Source organism: Chinchilla lanigera, unplaced genomic scaffold, assembly GCF_000276665.1.
Source record: "Chinchilla lanigera isolate Chin_1 unplaced genomic scaffold, ChiLan1.0 scaffold00030, whole genome shotgun sequence".
NCBI classification, from domain to species: Eukaryota; Metazoa; Chordata; class Mammalia; order Rodentia; family Chinchillidae; genus Chinchilla; species Chinchilla lanigera.
The window spans coordinates 22,633,579-22,645,653 of NW_004955431.1; the positions used below are offsets into that span (position 1 = coordinate 22,633,579).

Here is a 12,075-nt window from a genome sequence, read left to right on the forward strand (position 1 = left end):
TCCATTTAAACATTAGAAACACTTCTGAGATATTTGTAACAGCTCTCTATTCCTGAATTGCCCCAGATACCTCCGCCACAGATTAAGGAGAAAGAAATGTGTACACTGATACGAGGTGTCAAGTGGAACAATCCAGAAAAGGTACACCGTGGGAGGGGGGTAGATAGGCCCTTTAAAGCTGAGAACAATTAGAGAATTGGAAGACATTCTCACCTGCATACAAATCCCTTGTTTCCAATGTGCATGGCTTAGACCAAAGACTACATGTGGATCATATCTCCTAACACAGATGATACAACTGCTCAATACACTATTATCTACATATTTATACATGCGGCTGCTCATGCATGCATAAAGATTAGACCCATGTTTCTCTCAGACAAACGGGTGTGTACTCAGGGAACAGGGCTGCTCCTCTGAAGGGACTGGATGTGTGATAAACCAATGACCTGTACCAGGTGCTAGAGAGTAAGTATGAGAAACGCTATGGATTTTTCAAGTCCACTGTAGTCTTTCCTGAGTACTAAAGGCAGTTTATTTAAATGTCCTCCAATAACTTGCACATCCCTTACCTTACAGGGTTGTTGGGAGGAATAAATGGAAGTAATACAGAACTAGAAAGCATCTTGCACAGGTCTTAGCTTATACATAAATAGTCAAATGTCATTTTCTACCAAATTGTCAGTTCCATCCCTATGAAGGCATGTCTTCTACGTAGAAGGCATTCCCAAATTTGTTGAAGAATGTCCACTCCAACAAGCTAGTCTTCTACATGAATTTCCACAGCCAGTTTTGGAGTGAATGAAGTAAGTTTGTACGTCTTACAGAGCACTTGCTACGATACCTCAAGTAACAGGCATCCCAGGTATATACTAAAAGACAAGGAGGACTCAGGCCCAAATGCAGGATGGTAACACTGTTTATCTCCAACAAGAAATTGTGACAACTGAAGTAAGTTTTAACACTTTAATCAACTATAATAAATCAATAATAATATAAAAGTTCTGATTCATGCATCAGATTACATAAATTATACAATGTTTACAGACTTCTGAGTTTATACCTGCAAAAATGTATACAAGTTACTAGAGCATTTACTTAAGAAGATAAGTGTAATACTCTTCAGTTATAAATAATGCTTGTATCGTTCAAATACCTGCTAAGTATACAAATTTCTAGATCTGCAGCATTTTTCGTACCTTAAAATACAAACCATCTGGAAGCTTCTGAGATTAATAAACCCAAATATATCATTAGTTACAGACTTCAATTCCATTGTAAGAGTGGATTTTTTGACAGAAAATAAATGAAATAAAATGTCAAGTCTAGTTTAATGCTTGAAGAGCTTCTACACTTCTTATTCAATACATCAGAAAAGCCTTCATATGCAGATTAATTAGTTAAGGTGCTACCTACTGCATATTAAATACTTCCAATGATTGCATCTGGATTATTAAAGTTATAAATCTGTGAAAACGAGGGCTTTCAATGTGTGCTGACAGACCCTCACATTTACTACTATGAACCAGCAGTGTGATCCTTTCCCTCTTACTTCAAAGAGATCAAGTGAATGGGCATGCTTTCTACTTTACTTACACACATACAAGTGACATCTACTGTATCTATAAGACATATGAGTACATGACCATCAAAAAGGTTTCAGCTTGCTTTAAAATTCAAGGTAGTTTGCTTTTTCTAAAAAGCCACAGAAGAAAATAAAAGCTCTAGTGTAACAATTACTATAGGTACATTAAAGACTGTAGGGTTTTTTTTTTTAAGATTCTCCTTGTTAAAGAGTAAGCACCCTTGTAGGGGGAGATTGGCAGAGGAACACAGGGGTGGAGTCAATGATGAAGGAAGGACATGAAAAAACCAATGTCACTGTCACTAATGAGCTTAGTTTTACTTAGGTTTCCATTCATGAAACCCTTTTAAATACAAGGCAACATTTTCACAGCTGGAAAATTACAACTAAATCTTGATTTACTGCCAAAAGCAATACATGTCGTTATGTATAATCTATGAATAACACTATATTCATGGGAGGACAGCAAAACTAGGCTCAAAGCAGAATATAGCAGCAAAAAGCAATACTTAAACATTTTCCATGAATGGGTTACACAATATTTTATATACAATTCTAAGTAATGGTCCTGGTATTCAATAACGTGAAGCCTAGGACTGTATGGTCAATACTTTCTAAGGTGAATCTTAGAAATGGGAGGAAAACTGGTGGTAAAACAATACTGTTTTAAATTAGGAGCAGAAACAGTTTCATTATGTAACAGAATTATTGTCAGCTTAAGATAGGCTTGAGATAAATGTCAATTCGGTACTTAAAAAAATCCTCTTGTGGAAAAAGTTTTGAGCATGCTTTTTTTTAGGCTTAAGAAGCAGAAGTAAAATCTGCTTATAAATCTATTGTAGCATGCATTATTTAATGAGCACATACATTTTATTTTCATGTTTAACCTACTAACAAAATTTATGATTAGGATATTAATATGGAAAAATAAACTAAGGTGGGTTTTTTGGTCTTTATTCTACATTGCCAGAAATTAAAATCACTGCATTTGTGCTTCTGCTCAAACACAAGAAACACTGATATGTTTACTTGGAAATTCATTTTTTTTAGTTTGTTACACTGACTGATTGTGAAAATATGTGGTAAATTTACTCTGGGTCATGAATGAAAATACATAAACATTGGCACTGAACAGTTTCAAGTAGTGGTAAATGTAGATTTCGTTTTAAATACAACATTTGTCTAAAATCTTGAAGATAAAGACACTGATTTGGTTGTGGACAATCATTCATGTATGGATAAGTCTATTCCTTAATAATTTTTATTACAGACAAAGAATTGCCCTTTAAAAATAAATTTTCTCGGGGGCTGGGGATTTAGCTCAGCAGCACAGCACCTGCCTGGCAAGTGCGAGGTTGTGAGTTTGATTCCCGATACTGGGAAAAAAAAACAAAAAAAAAACAAAATTTTTTTTCTCATAAAAAAGAACAGCAGAAACTGAAATATCATTTTAAATGAGCACTATGGAAAACAGATCCCCCCAGTACAAAAATGACATTTTGTTTCATGCTACAAAAAACATATCTGACTAAAGTGTATGATGATATCTGCAGGTAACTGTCATAATACTGAAAATGCAGTTTTGGTATGTTAAAATGTTTGGGTCCCAATAACACTATAGGAAAAAATGCTAAGAATTTTGTAACATTTAATAATTAACAAATAATTACCCAGACCTCAAATGGGAAAACAAAATCCTACACTAGGTTTTGAGGTGTATTATAGAACTTTAATTATGAGTGGAGGGAAAAGGGGATGAAAGCTATTTTTCCCTCCTAGTTTCTTAATTTTAGAAAAGTCTTTAATGTTTTGCACTTGGGAAAAATTTTCACACTTTTAAAATGTATGTTCTCATAGGAAAACTAAGGTAACTAAGAAAATATAGACAACAAGGGATTTTGGTTTATGAATCTAAGTTTGGCTAAGGACTCTTTCATTCAAAATATTAAAATGAGCAAAACTATTATAACTGCTTTGTATTTAACAATCAATAAAGCCTGAACAGAGATAATATTAGAAAAATGCAATTCATTAAAGGATGAGGAAATATATTAGTCTCCATATAGAGACAAACTTTTTATTTTAAATTCAGAAAGACACAGATATTGTTTCATAATCTTGAATAAGCACAAGATTAGCAACATTCTTATATCACTGCCTTTCAACTTGAATTTCAGAATAATTTTATATGAATATATAAAGCTAATTCATAAAGGAATCGACAGTTCTTGGGAGTGGGCTGAATAAATTTTTTGTGATAAATCAACTATTAAAAGATGATATAGAGCAATATGTAATGTCATGCTAGTGACGATCTGCTCTAAACCTCGCTCGTCCTGTAGTTAAGTCTTATTTTGGTTCAAGGCCCAAAGGCAACCATCTGTTCCATTATTTATGAAACTTGAAACCAAGCCTAATTCTTCATGCTCAGAATTTATTCGTTGCTTTGGTTTATCGGGAACCAGATGATGACTTATTTTTCCCCCCGAATTATTTTCAGATATACCTTTATAATATTTTCCTTGCTAGTGTTTTAAAGGCATGCAGAATTTCAACAAAACAAATTGTATTAGTTTACCTTCTGCGTATACCTTAAAACTCTGTTAGGTAAAAATTAATTTAAAGGCATTCACACTGCTGTGAAGTTAATGAAGTGTCCTAAAACTTGAAGGAACTCACATGATTATTTTGAAAAAGAGCTACAGTTTGACACAGGAATCATATATAGCAGCTTACTTTGAAACCAAGGTTCACACAGTCAAGAGTGACTTGAAGCAGCTTCTCCATAATGAGTTTTAGTGGTAGGAACGACGATTTGTCTTGCATTAAAAGAGCAAATATACACTTTCAACCTATGAAATTGTTATCCTAACCTAGAGGCCACCAGCCTTCTAAAAACACATGTTTATGTGAGGTATATGCATGTATTTTATAGACAAAGATACATGAACATACATATATATTCACGTGTATATATGTATATAAAATATGCAGTTTTTTAGTAGTGTTAATAATGAGCAGTATTCCTGAAGCTAAATGCCTACAAATTGACTTCTGAGAATCCAGCCATAGTACCACTTCTGCTTTATGAAAAATCTATTCCTGAGGACTAATTTGTGAACTTGTGAAGGTATTTCCGGGCCGATGGCAGATTAGTGGCCAGCGCCAGCACCAGCACCCAAATGAACCCCATGGAAATGCTTATTCATCAAGAATCTGGCCCATTTTTCACTTTAAAAGTTTGCTCACTTCAAAGGTCACTCTTGATAGCCCCTGCTAATATTTACAGGTAAAATAACTTTTCACAATGAAAGAGTATGCAGTGAAAGCTGATAGTGTTGTCTCTTCCAGTGGCAAGTCCTTCCTTCCTTCCTCCCTCCCTTTTTTTAATTCCTTTCTCCCTTCCTCCCTCCCTCTTTCTCTTGCTCTCTCTCTATCCAATTGCAAATGCAGCACACTTGGCTTTATTCACTGTTGGAGAACTTGCCAGCTTTCCTGGATGGTTCGTATGGCACTCTGAGGATACTGGGTGTTTCTTCCATCACCCGGACGAGGAGGTTGTCGATGTAGTCCTCAAGCTCCCGGATGTGGGTGTCTTTTCTCCGAAGGAGTTCTTTGTGTTTCACTAGCTCTTGTAGTACCTCTTCATAGGTCAGACTACGGTACCCTGCAGTGGCATCGAAAGGATTGCTGTCCTGGAATGGGGTACAGACTGTCACTTTAGCATAGAGTATCAGGGGTAAACATTAAGAATTATTTAATACCTCAACTTCGGTATTTCAACCCTAACGAAGTTTCCCTCCATCCTCAGCTAGAACTAATGTGACAGTTGCCAGATTGGTTGGCTAATTCTGAGGCAGAACCTAGGGCAGATGCACCAAAGCCTTGATTATAACTCTCTTAAGTTCTAAGTCCCTTTGTCCATTATGAACAGTTTCCTAATATAAGAAACTCACACATAGTTTAAGACTAAATTAAGGAATAAGGTGCTCTATAATTTAGAACTAAAAGCTACTATGTCGAAGGGAATATAAAAATAAAAACATCTAAGAATTACCTTAGAGGAACTAGAAGATATTGCAAACTACACATTTGAACATTAATCCTCATGGAATTGCTTCCATTGAAATGTGGTGTTAACATTTATATTAGCTTTTTACTGAAAAAAGCTGTAAGAAGCAGCACCATCAATACACTTCTTGAAACTTTCTATGAAATGTTGAGAGCACTTGGAATTAAACTGATGAGCATCCTTATAAAAACCTCCATGTAACTTCTGTTTTAATTTAGAGGCAGCAGAGATTTTCCCCGCTGAGTAACTAGTATTTTTCTCCTCCTATAAAAATACCCATATAATTCATCTTATTTCCCTTTTTACCCTGGTTATCAAGAAACTCAAGAGTTTTATTACAAACCATGGTAATATTTATGGTTAGTATATCTCTATTCTATCCCACTTTATTTACTGACTAGATAATCCTTATGTATTAATAAAATAATTTTAAAAACAAAAGCATAAATATAACCAAAAAAGGAAAACAGTATTTATTTCATTTTCATTACAAAGCATTCTAGTACTAATGGGACACCAACAGCCAAAGAAAAATATTTCTTAAGAATCAAGAAAGATACTGTACTTTATTGATACTGTGTAGCACTTAAGAGTTTTCATTTGGAAAATGCCCAAATATAAAGTAGTGACTTTTATGCCTTTTCAACATAGTTCTGTCACTAAATCCAACAACTTAAAATAAACTTCGTCACTTTTGTTCAAAACATTTCTATTTGTTTTAAGAAAACTAAACTAAAATATTAAGGAAGTTGGTTTTCTTGCTCTTAAAGACTAAGAGACTATTTAGTGAAGGATGGGGAACGGAACCGGTTATCGCAGAAAGACCCTTTGCCACAGAAATTAAGTGTCTTTCTCCATGTTCAGTGTCTACTTTGCTAGGAGCTCTACAGCTTCTCAGGAAGTCCAAAGCTGAACTCTGCCATGCACCCCAACCCAGAGCACCAGACTCTGGCAGCACCACAGAAACAGAAACTAATGTTCAGATACCAATTTGATGCGGGGGTCAGTGAAGCACACTCCTTTGTCCGGGACAAACCAACACACTCAGGACTGAAAAACCCCCATTCCTTAGAAGTTCTCAGGCTTCGTGAAGAAGACAGAGCTTGCTCTAGGCCAGCAGAGACTGTAGGCAAAAATGTACACCGGGCATTTCAAGCACTGGGGGATGGTTGTTCAATTAGGAATCAAAGCCCTAGGCACAGTGGAGAATGGCTATTACTGGAGAATGGCTGGAAAATGAAGGAAAAACAGGAAGCGGAGACACTAAAATGAAAGGTTCCAAACAAGCACCAAGGACACTACAAGCTATGAGAAGAGTTTTAGACGTTTGTTATGGGAAATGAGAAACCACTGAAGGTTTCTAAATAGAGAAACGGTATGACTGAAGCTATGTTCTAAGAAAATCCAAATTGCGAGAATGGTAAGATCATTTGGAGGTGCTGAGATTATTTACAGGACTACTGAGATACTAAAGACTAGAGTTAATAAGGATGAACAGAGGACGTATCAAAAGGATGTAAGTGTAAATTCTGTAAGATATGTTTAAAACTACTTATGACATTTTGGCATTGAAAACTGGAAAAATTAAGTTATTTTGTGAGTTATTTTTGTCCCTGAAAACACTGCTCTAAAACCATTAAGTGACAATTCTGAGGGTGCTGGCTTTTTATTTTATTTTCTTTTGGATTAATTAAGTTTACACACATAGTGAGGTTCATTTAGTTACTAGTTCAATTAACTGTTCATGAGTTTAGATGTAACATTATAAATGTCTTAATTATATTTTCATAAAGATATACCAAGAAGGTAAGCATATTTTTTAAATTTGTCAAAGGTACAGTTTCTTCTTCAATCCAAGTAATATTGTACATATTTGAGGCAGTAATCAAATTAGATCTTACTTTTCTTATCTAATAAATGAGATGATCTCCATGGTTTCTTTCAACTCTCAGATTTTGTATTCTACCAAGTGATTTTTCTGAACTGCATTTTTATAGGTAATTGTCCCAACTACTGTGATTTCATTTTTCTAATAACATTTACTGAAAAATGGGAGCTTTTATATGAACTGAAGGAATTAATGAAATTAAACTAAATGGGATATGTTACTGAGTGGTAGACTGCTTAATGTTTTTTCTTAATTTAACATAATAATAGCATCTGTTCCAGTCTCTAATCTTAATGAAATTATACATAAACAAATTGATTTTTCCAAAATAATTAAGTGATGATACAGTTAAAAAAACATTTGCACTAGTATGCTGGACACTATGTAAGTAATAATGGTTAATACAGTTAAATTTTTTAGAACACTTCTCTGAAGACAATGAGGATGAAAGATGGCAGAAGTTCCTGGTTTCAATATAATTAGTTAAAAGTAATATGATATAAGTCAACCTAACAATTTCTCAGGGTAAACTATTATCTCAGAATGCTGTCCAACACTTTACCGCCATAACTGAAAAGATACCAATATAGTCTTTTTTCCCCTCACTATAGTGACATATAAATTTCCTGAAAATACATGTCTGTTATTTTCAGTAACATTTCCCTTTGTCCTTTAATGTGACAATTTTATCCTAAATTTCAGCATCAAGTTTCTGGGCAGGAAAACATCTTAGAAACACATGTACTGTAAACTGTACTCTGGAAAAGAATACAAAATAATTAAAAACAGTTTCAGGTTTGGTTCCAGATTTTATTCAATATTTGAAATCCATATAAACCTTCTAATTTTAGGCATAACATTCTTACACTGACAGATCTACTCAATAAATATATATCCTTCTGTTTATGTAAATCCAAAGAAAATAACATAAAGATTAACATTAACTAGTGTAAATAACAGAAAACTATACTCTGGTTATAAAAATTAAGTTTGCTTAAAGAGGAAAACTCTCAGGGAAATATAAAAATTGTTGTTTCAAGATGCATTTACTATTGTTCTTGGAAAAAATTTGAAAACTGAGAAATTTCTGAACTGTATAAAGACCAACCAAACACAACCCACAATGAAGCTCTTAACTACTCAGTACTTTTTCCTATAGCACTCCATATAGACAGCACATATGTTTTTAAGATGTCTTATTTTGAAATCTAATGTAAATTTTCTTTTCTTTTCCCCTTTCACAACCAAGCCTGCTCATTCCTATTGTGCCTCTGCTAAAAAATGTCCATATGCAGATAGAGAAAACGGGGTTTGGACGAGAAATAGCAGAATTATCACATGAAATTTTTTAATCAGAATTTTAAATAACAGAGTTGTATATAAGACTGAGAATTACTAGTGATCTATTTTTACGTAACACACAATCTAGCCTTTTTAAGATAGGAAATATACATTTTTTACAATATTTAAATTTAAACAAAAGCAAATTATCAGGACTCAAAATAACTGAAGATTTAAAGAAAGGTTGTCCTGGCAACCAAATATTGGTGGGGCACTAACTGACATCCAAGGCAACTAGAGGGGAGAGAGTGAGAGAAGATGAAGGTTTGGCATTCTCCGATCATCTCATTATTGTTCTAATGAGGAACTTTGCTCTGGGAATATCATCTCAGCTACTTTCACATCTTTTGTCCTCCTCCCTTCATCTCCCTTTCAGTTCTTAATTAGGCCTTAAAGAGCTCACACTGCCCTTTCAACTGGCTACTGCTCCTGCTTAAACACTGCGCTTTCACAGACAGGTGTTGGCACCAGCAGAGACGATGTACAAACTTAATTACAAAATACTATGTCCAGAAGGGAAGAAAATAACTCGGTGGACGGCTATTACTGGAGAACTTAATGTAAATTACTTCAAACATCTTATAATCTCCAACATAAAAATTGTTCAAATACTTTTCCTCAATAACAGTCAGTGTAAGGATGAGCTTTCTCCCTTAATTGTATCTTGCAGTGAATTAACAACATGTAGTAATCCTTTAACTGTCATTTAGAATAGTTAGCATTCCAGAGAAAAATAATCACACATCATGGATTCTTTTATCACCTTTAAATCCTTTAACTAAAACAATTTTCACATTTTATTTCTTTAAAGATTTCTAAGGATGCTTTAATAGCAATAAATTACAAGATTTGGAAAAGTACATTTACAAGCACATAGAAATTGTAATTAAGGTTACTTAATAAACAATGGCTACACATTAAATCGATTTTTTGATGTTGCATTTTGTTTGAGATTAAGTAACTGCCTGATAGAATTCATTTTACTATCTGATCAAAGGCTGACTTCATATATTCTGACATTTCTTGCCAGACTGCCATATTATAAAGACTTCAGTATTTCTGAAACATCAAAACTCACAAATCATTTACATAAAACAGCAAAAACACAGTACAAAGTCCTGTGCTTCTGCAATGTTTTCTACAATTTTAAAGACAGACAACTGCATTTAAATTTATAAAGTAAATTCTAACTCCACCTCTACTTCTTTTAGGCATATCACATCATAGAAACTCATGATATGTGATCGCTTAAAAAAATTCGTATTTTACATCTGGATCACACACATTAAGGGCAGATGGTGGAAACAGCAACCACAAGACTCTTGAAATAAAGGCTCTATTTCTGTTTTTTAGAGAGAATTTAGGTTTCTACTAAGAACATTTGCTCATATTTTTATAAAGTAACTTATTATCTAGATGTAATGTATTTAGAATTTAACTCTGAAATCCAACACTGGACTTCAGATAACAATAGAAATGAAGTTAAGACAGCAAAAATAATTCTTGCAGAATATGTGAGTGGACTTGGCTGGTGGCCGCCAGTCCTAGTAATATACAATATATGGTTTTGTCCTGACCAGCAAGGCAAGTATCCTAAAGCATTTGTTTTTATATTTCTCAAATATTTTCTTGGTTAACCAGGTCTCTTGCTGGCTGCTTTCCTGATTGTTGAATGTTAACGAGCAGCTTTATTCCTTCTGCAGGTTTCATTCCAACAACAACACATCAGTCTTTTCCACGTGCTCTTAATGCATAACTAAAATGTCCACTTTAACATACTGTTGCTAAACAAAGTGCAAACAAGATATTTAATTCTAAATTGCTTCAATTATAACTGCGTGAACTGGTCACATACAGAAGCTACACCCTTTCATATACTAAAGCAAAGGCTGAATTTCACTTTCCCTCTTGCTCCCCCCAAATAAAGCAGATCTACAACACTTCAGCAACTGAAGTATTAAGGAGAGGGAGGTATTTTGAGGATTGTGTGCCTAAGAGAAGACCAGTTTGCTCTTTAGGAATACTCTAACCCCCTCAGCAACTTACCGGGATTTTCCTGAGGTCTTCATTGCTTGTCAGATTCATATGAAAACTAAGTAATAAAACAAATATAAACATTAAAAGTGTGTTATAGTCCACATGGCAGGAAACAGAATGAGAAAATTCTTAACCAACATTGCAATAAAAATTTCTAGAGTCCAAACTTACTCAGAGAAATGAAGTTGAATCCAAGATGTAAAAGGAAAACAGCAATCACTCAACATTCTTAACATTCACTTAGCTATAATTTTAAACTGTGCAGGAAATCTCTTCAGTTATCAGAATTGAGTATTATGTGTAGTTTCTAAATATCTTTAAGCATAGTATTTTACTCAGCAAGGTACATTATAAAATTAGTTTTTATGACATTATTCATTTTATACACACACTAATTCACCTTAGGACTTGATATGAAACTATGGAGGCTTAAGTAAATTTATGTTTGGAAAGAATAAAAGAGTTAAAGTACTCTCTGTTTAAAATGCTAGAGGTATTAGAAAAATTAACTATCCAACATTACCCTATCAATGAGAATGAGTTCAGATTGGTACGAACCATTTCTGTCATTAATGCGATTTCTAAGTAGCCAGCTTTCAAAATTTAAAGGCTGAAACAGACCAAAGCAAAACAGATTTCTTCCATGCAGAGAATAAGAAAACATCACAGCTGAATGCTATAACCATTTTTGTCTTTGAAACATGTCCATTAGGACCGGGACTATAACCCAAAAGAAGCTCAACTTCAAAGCCATTTGATGAGTAAATATTTCATCAGTGCTTTTCAAGTTTAATTTTTACCCAGCACTTAAGAGTATTAGCCTCAGAACTGCTACAAAGCATTACTGTCCTACAAGCCTTTTTACTTCACGCACACAAGAAAAGACTTACTGTAAGATATGTATTTTTTTCATTATTTGCATATTATCAGCCAAAAAAACTGGAATCCTTTGAAGATTTAAGAAATTCACTTTTGAAACTTATGAGTGTGTGACAGAAAGTATGGACACTAGATATCCAAGCTGGAAAATATTTATAATTACAAGTATATATCCTAAGGCACATAGGCACATACAGCCACATCAAGAGACTGTCACACAGCCAAAGTCTCATTTGTTATGACTAAGATTTGTAGTATGAGCTTCCAAGAATT

The 12,075-nt window shown here is 34.0% G+C and overlaps 1 protein-coding gene across 1 annotated transcript in view; it reads right to left on the minus strand.

The window, feature by feature from the left end:
• Positions 1–4,026: 4,026 nt before the first annotated feature.
• Positions 4,027–12,075, minus strand: part of Rab11fip2 (RAB11 family interacting protein 2 (class I)) — a gene marked incomplete at its 5' end in the record, with an annotated part of 36,503 nt that continues 28,454 nt past the window's right edge. Inside the window, 2 exon segments of the mRNA XM_005387876.2 lie at positions 4,027–5,280; positions 10,933–10,978. Of these exon segments, the coding sequence (XP_005387933.1) occupies positions 5,050–5,280; positions 10,933–10,978 (277 nt within the window). The 3' untranslated portion in view covers positions 4,027–5,049.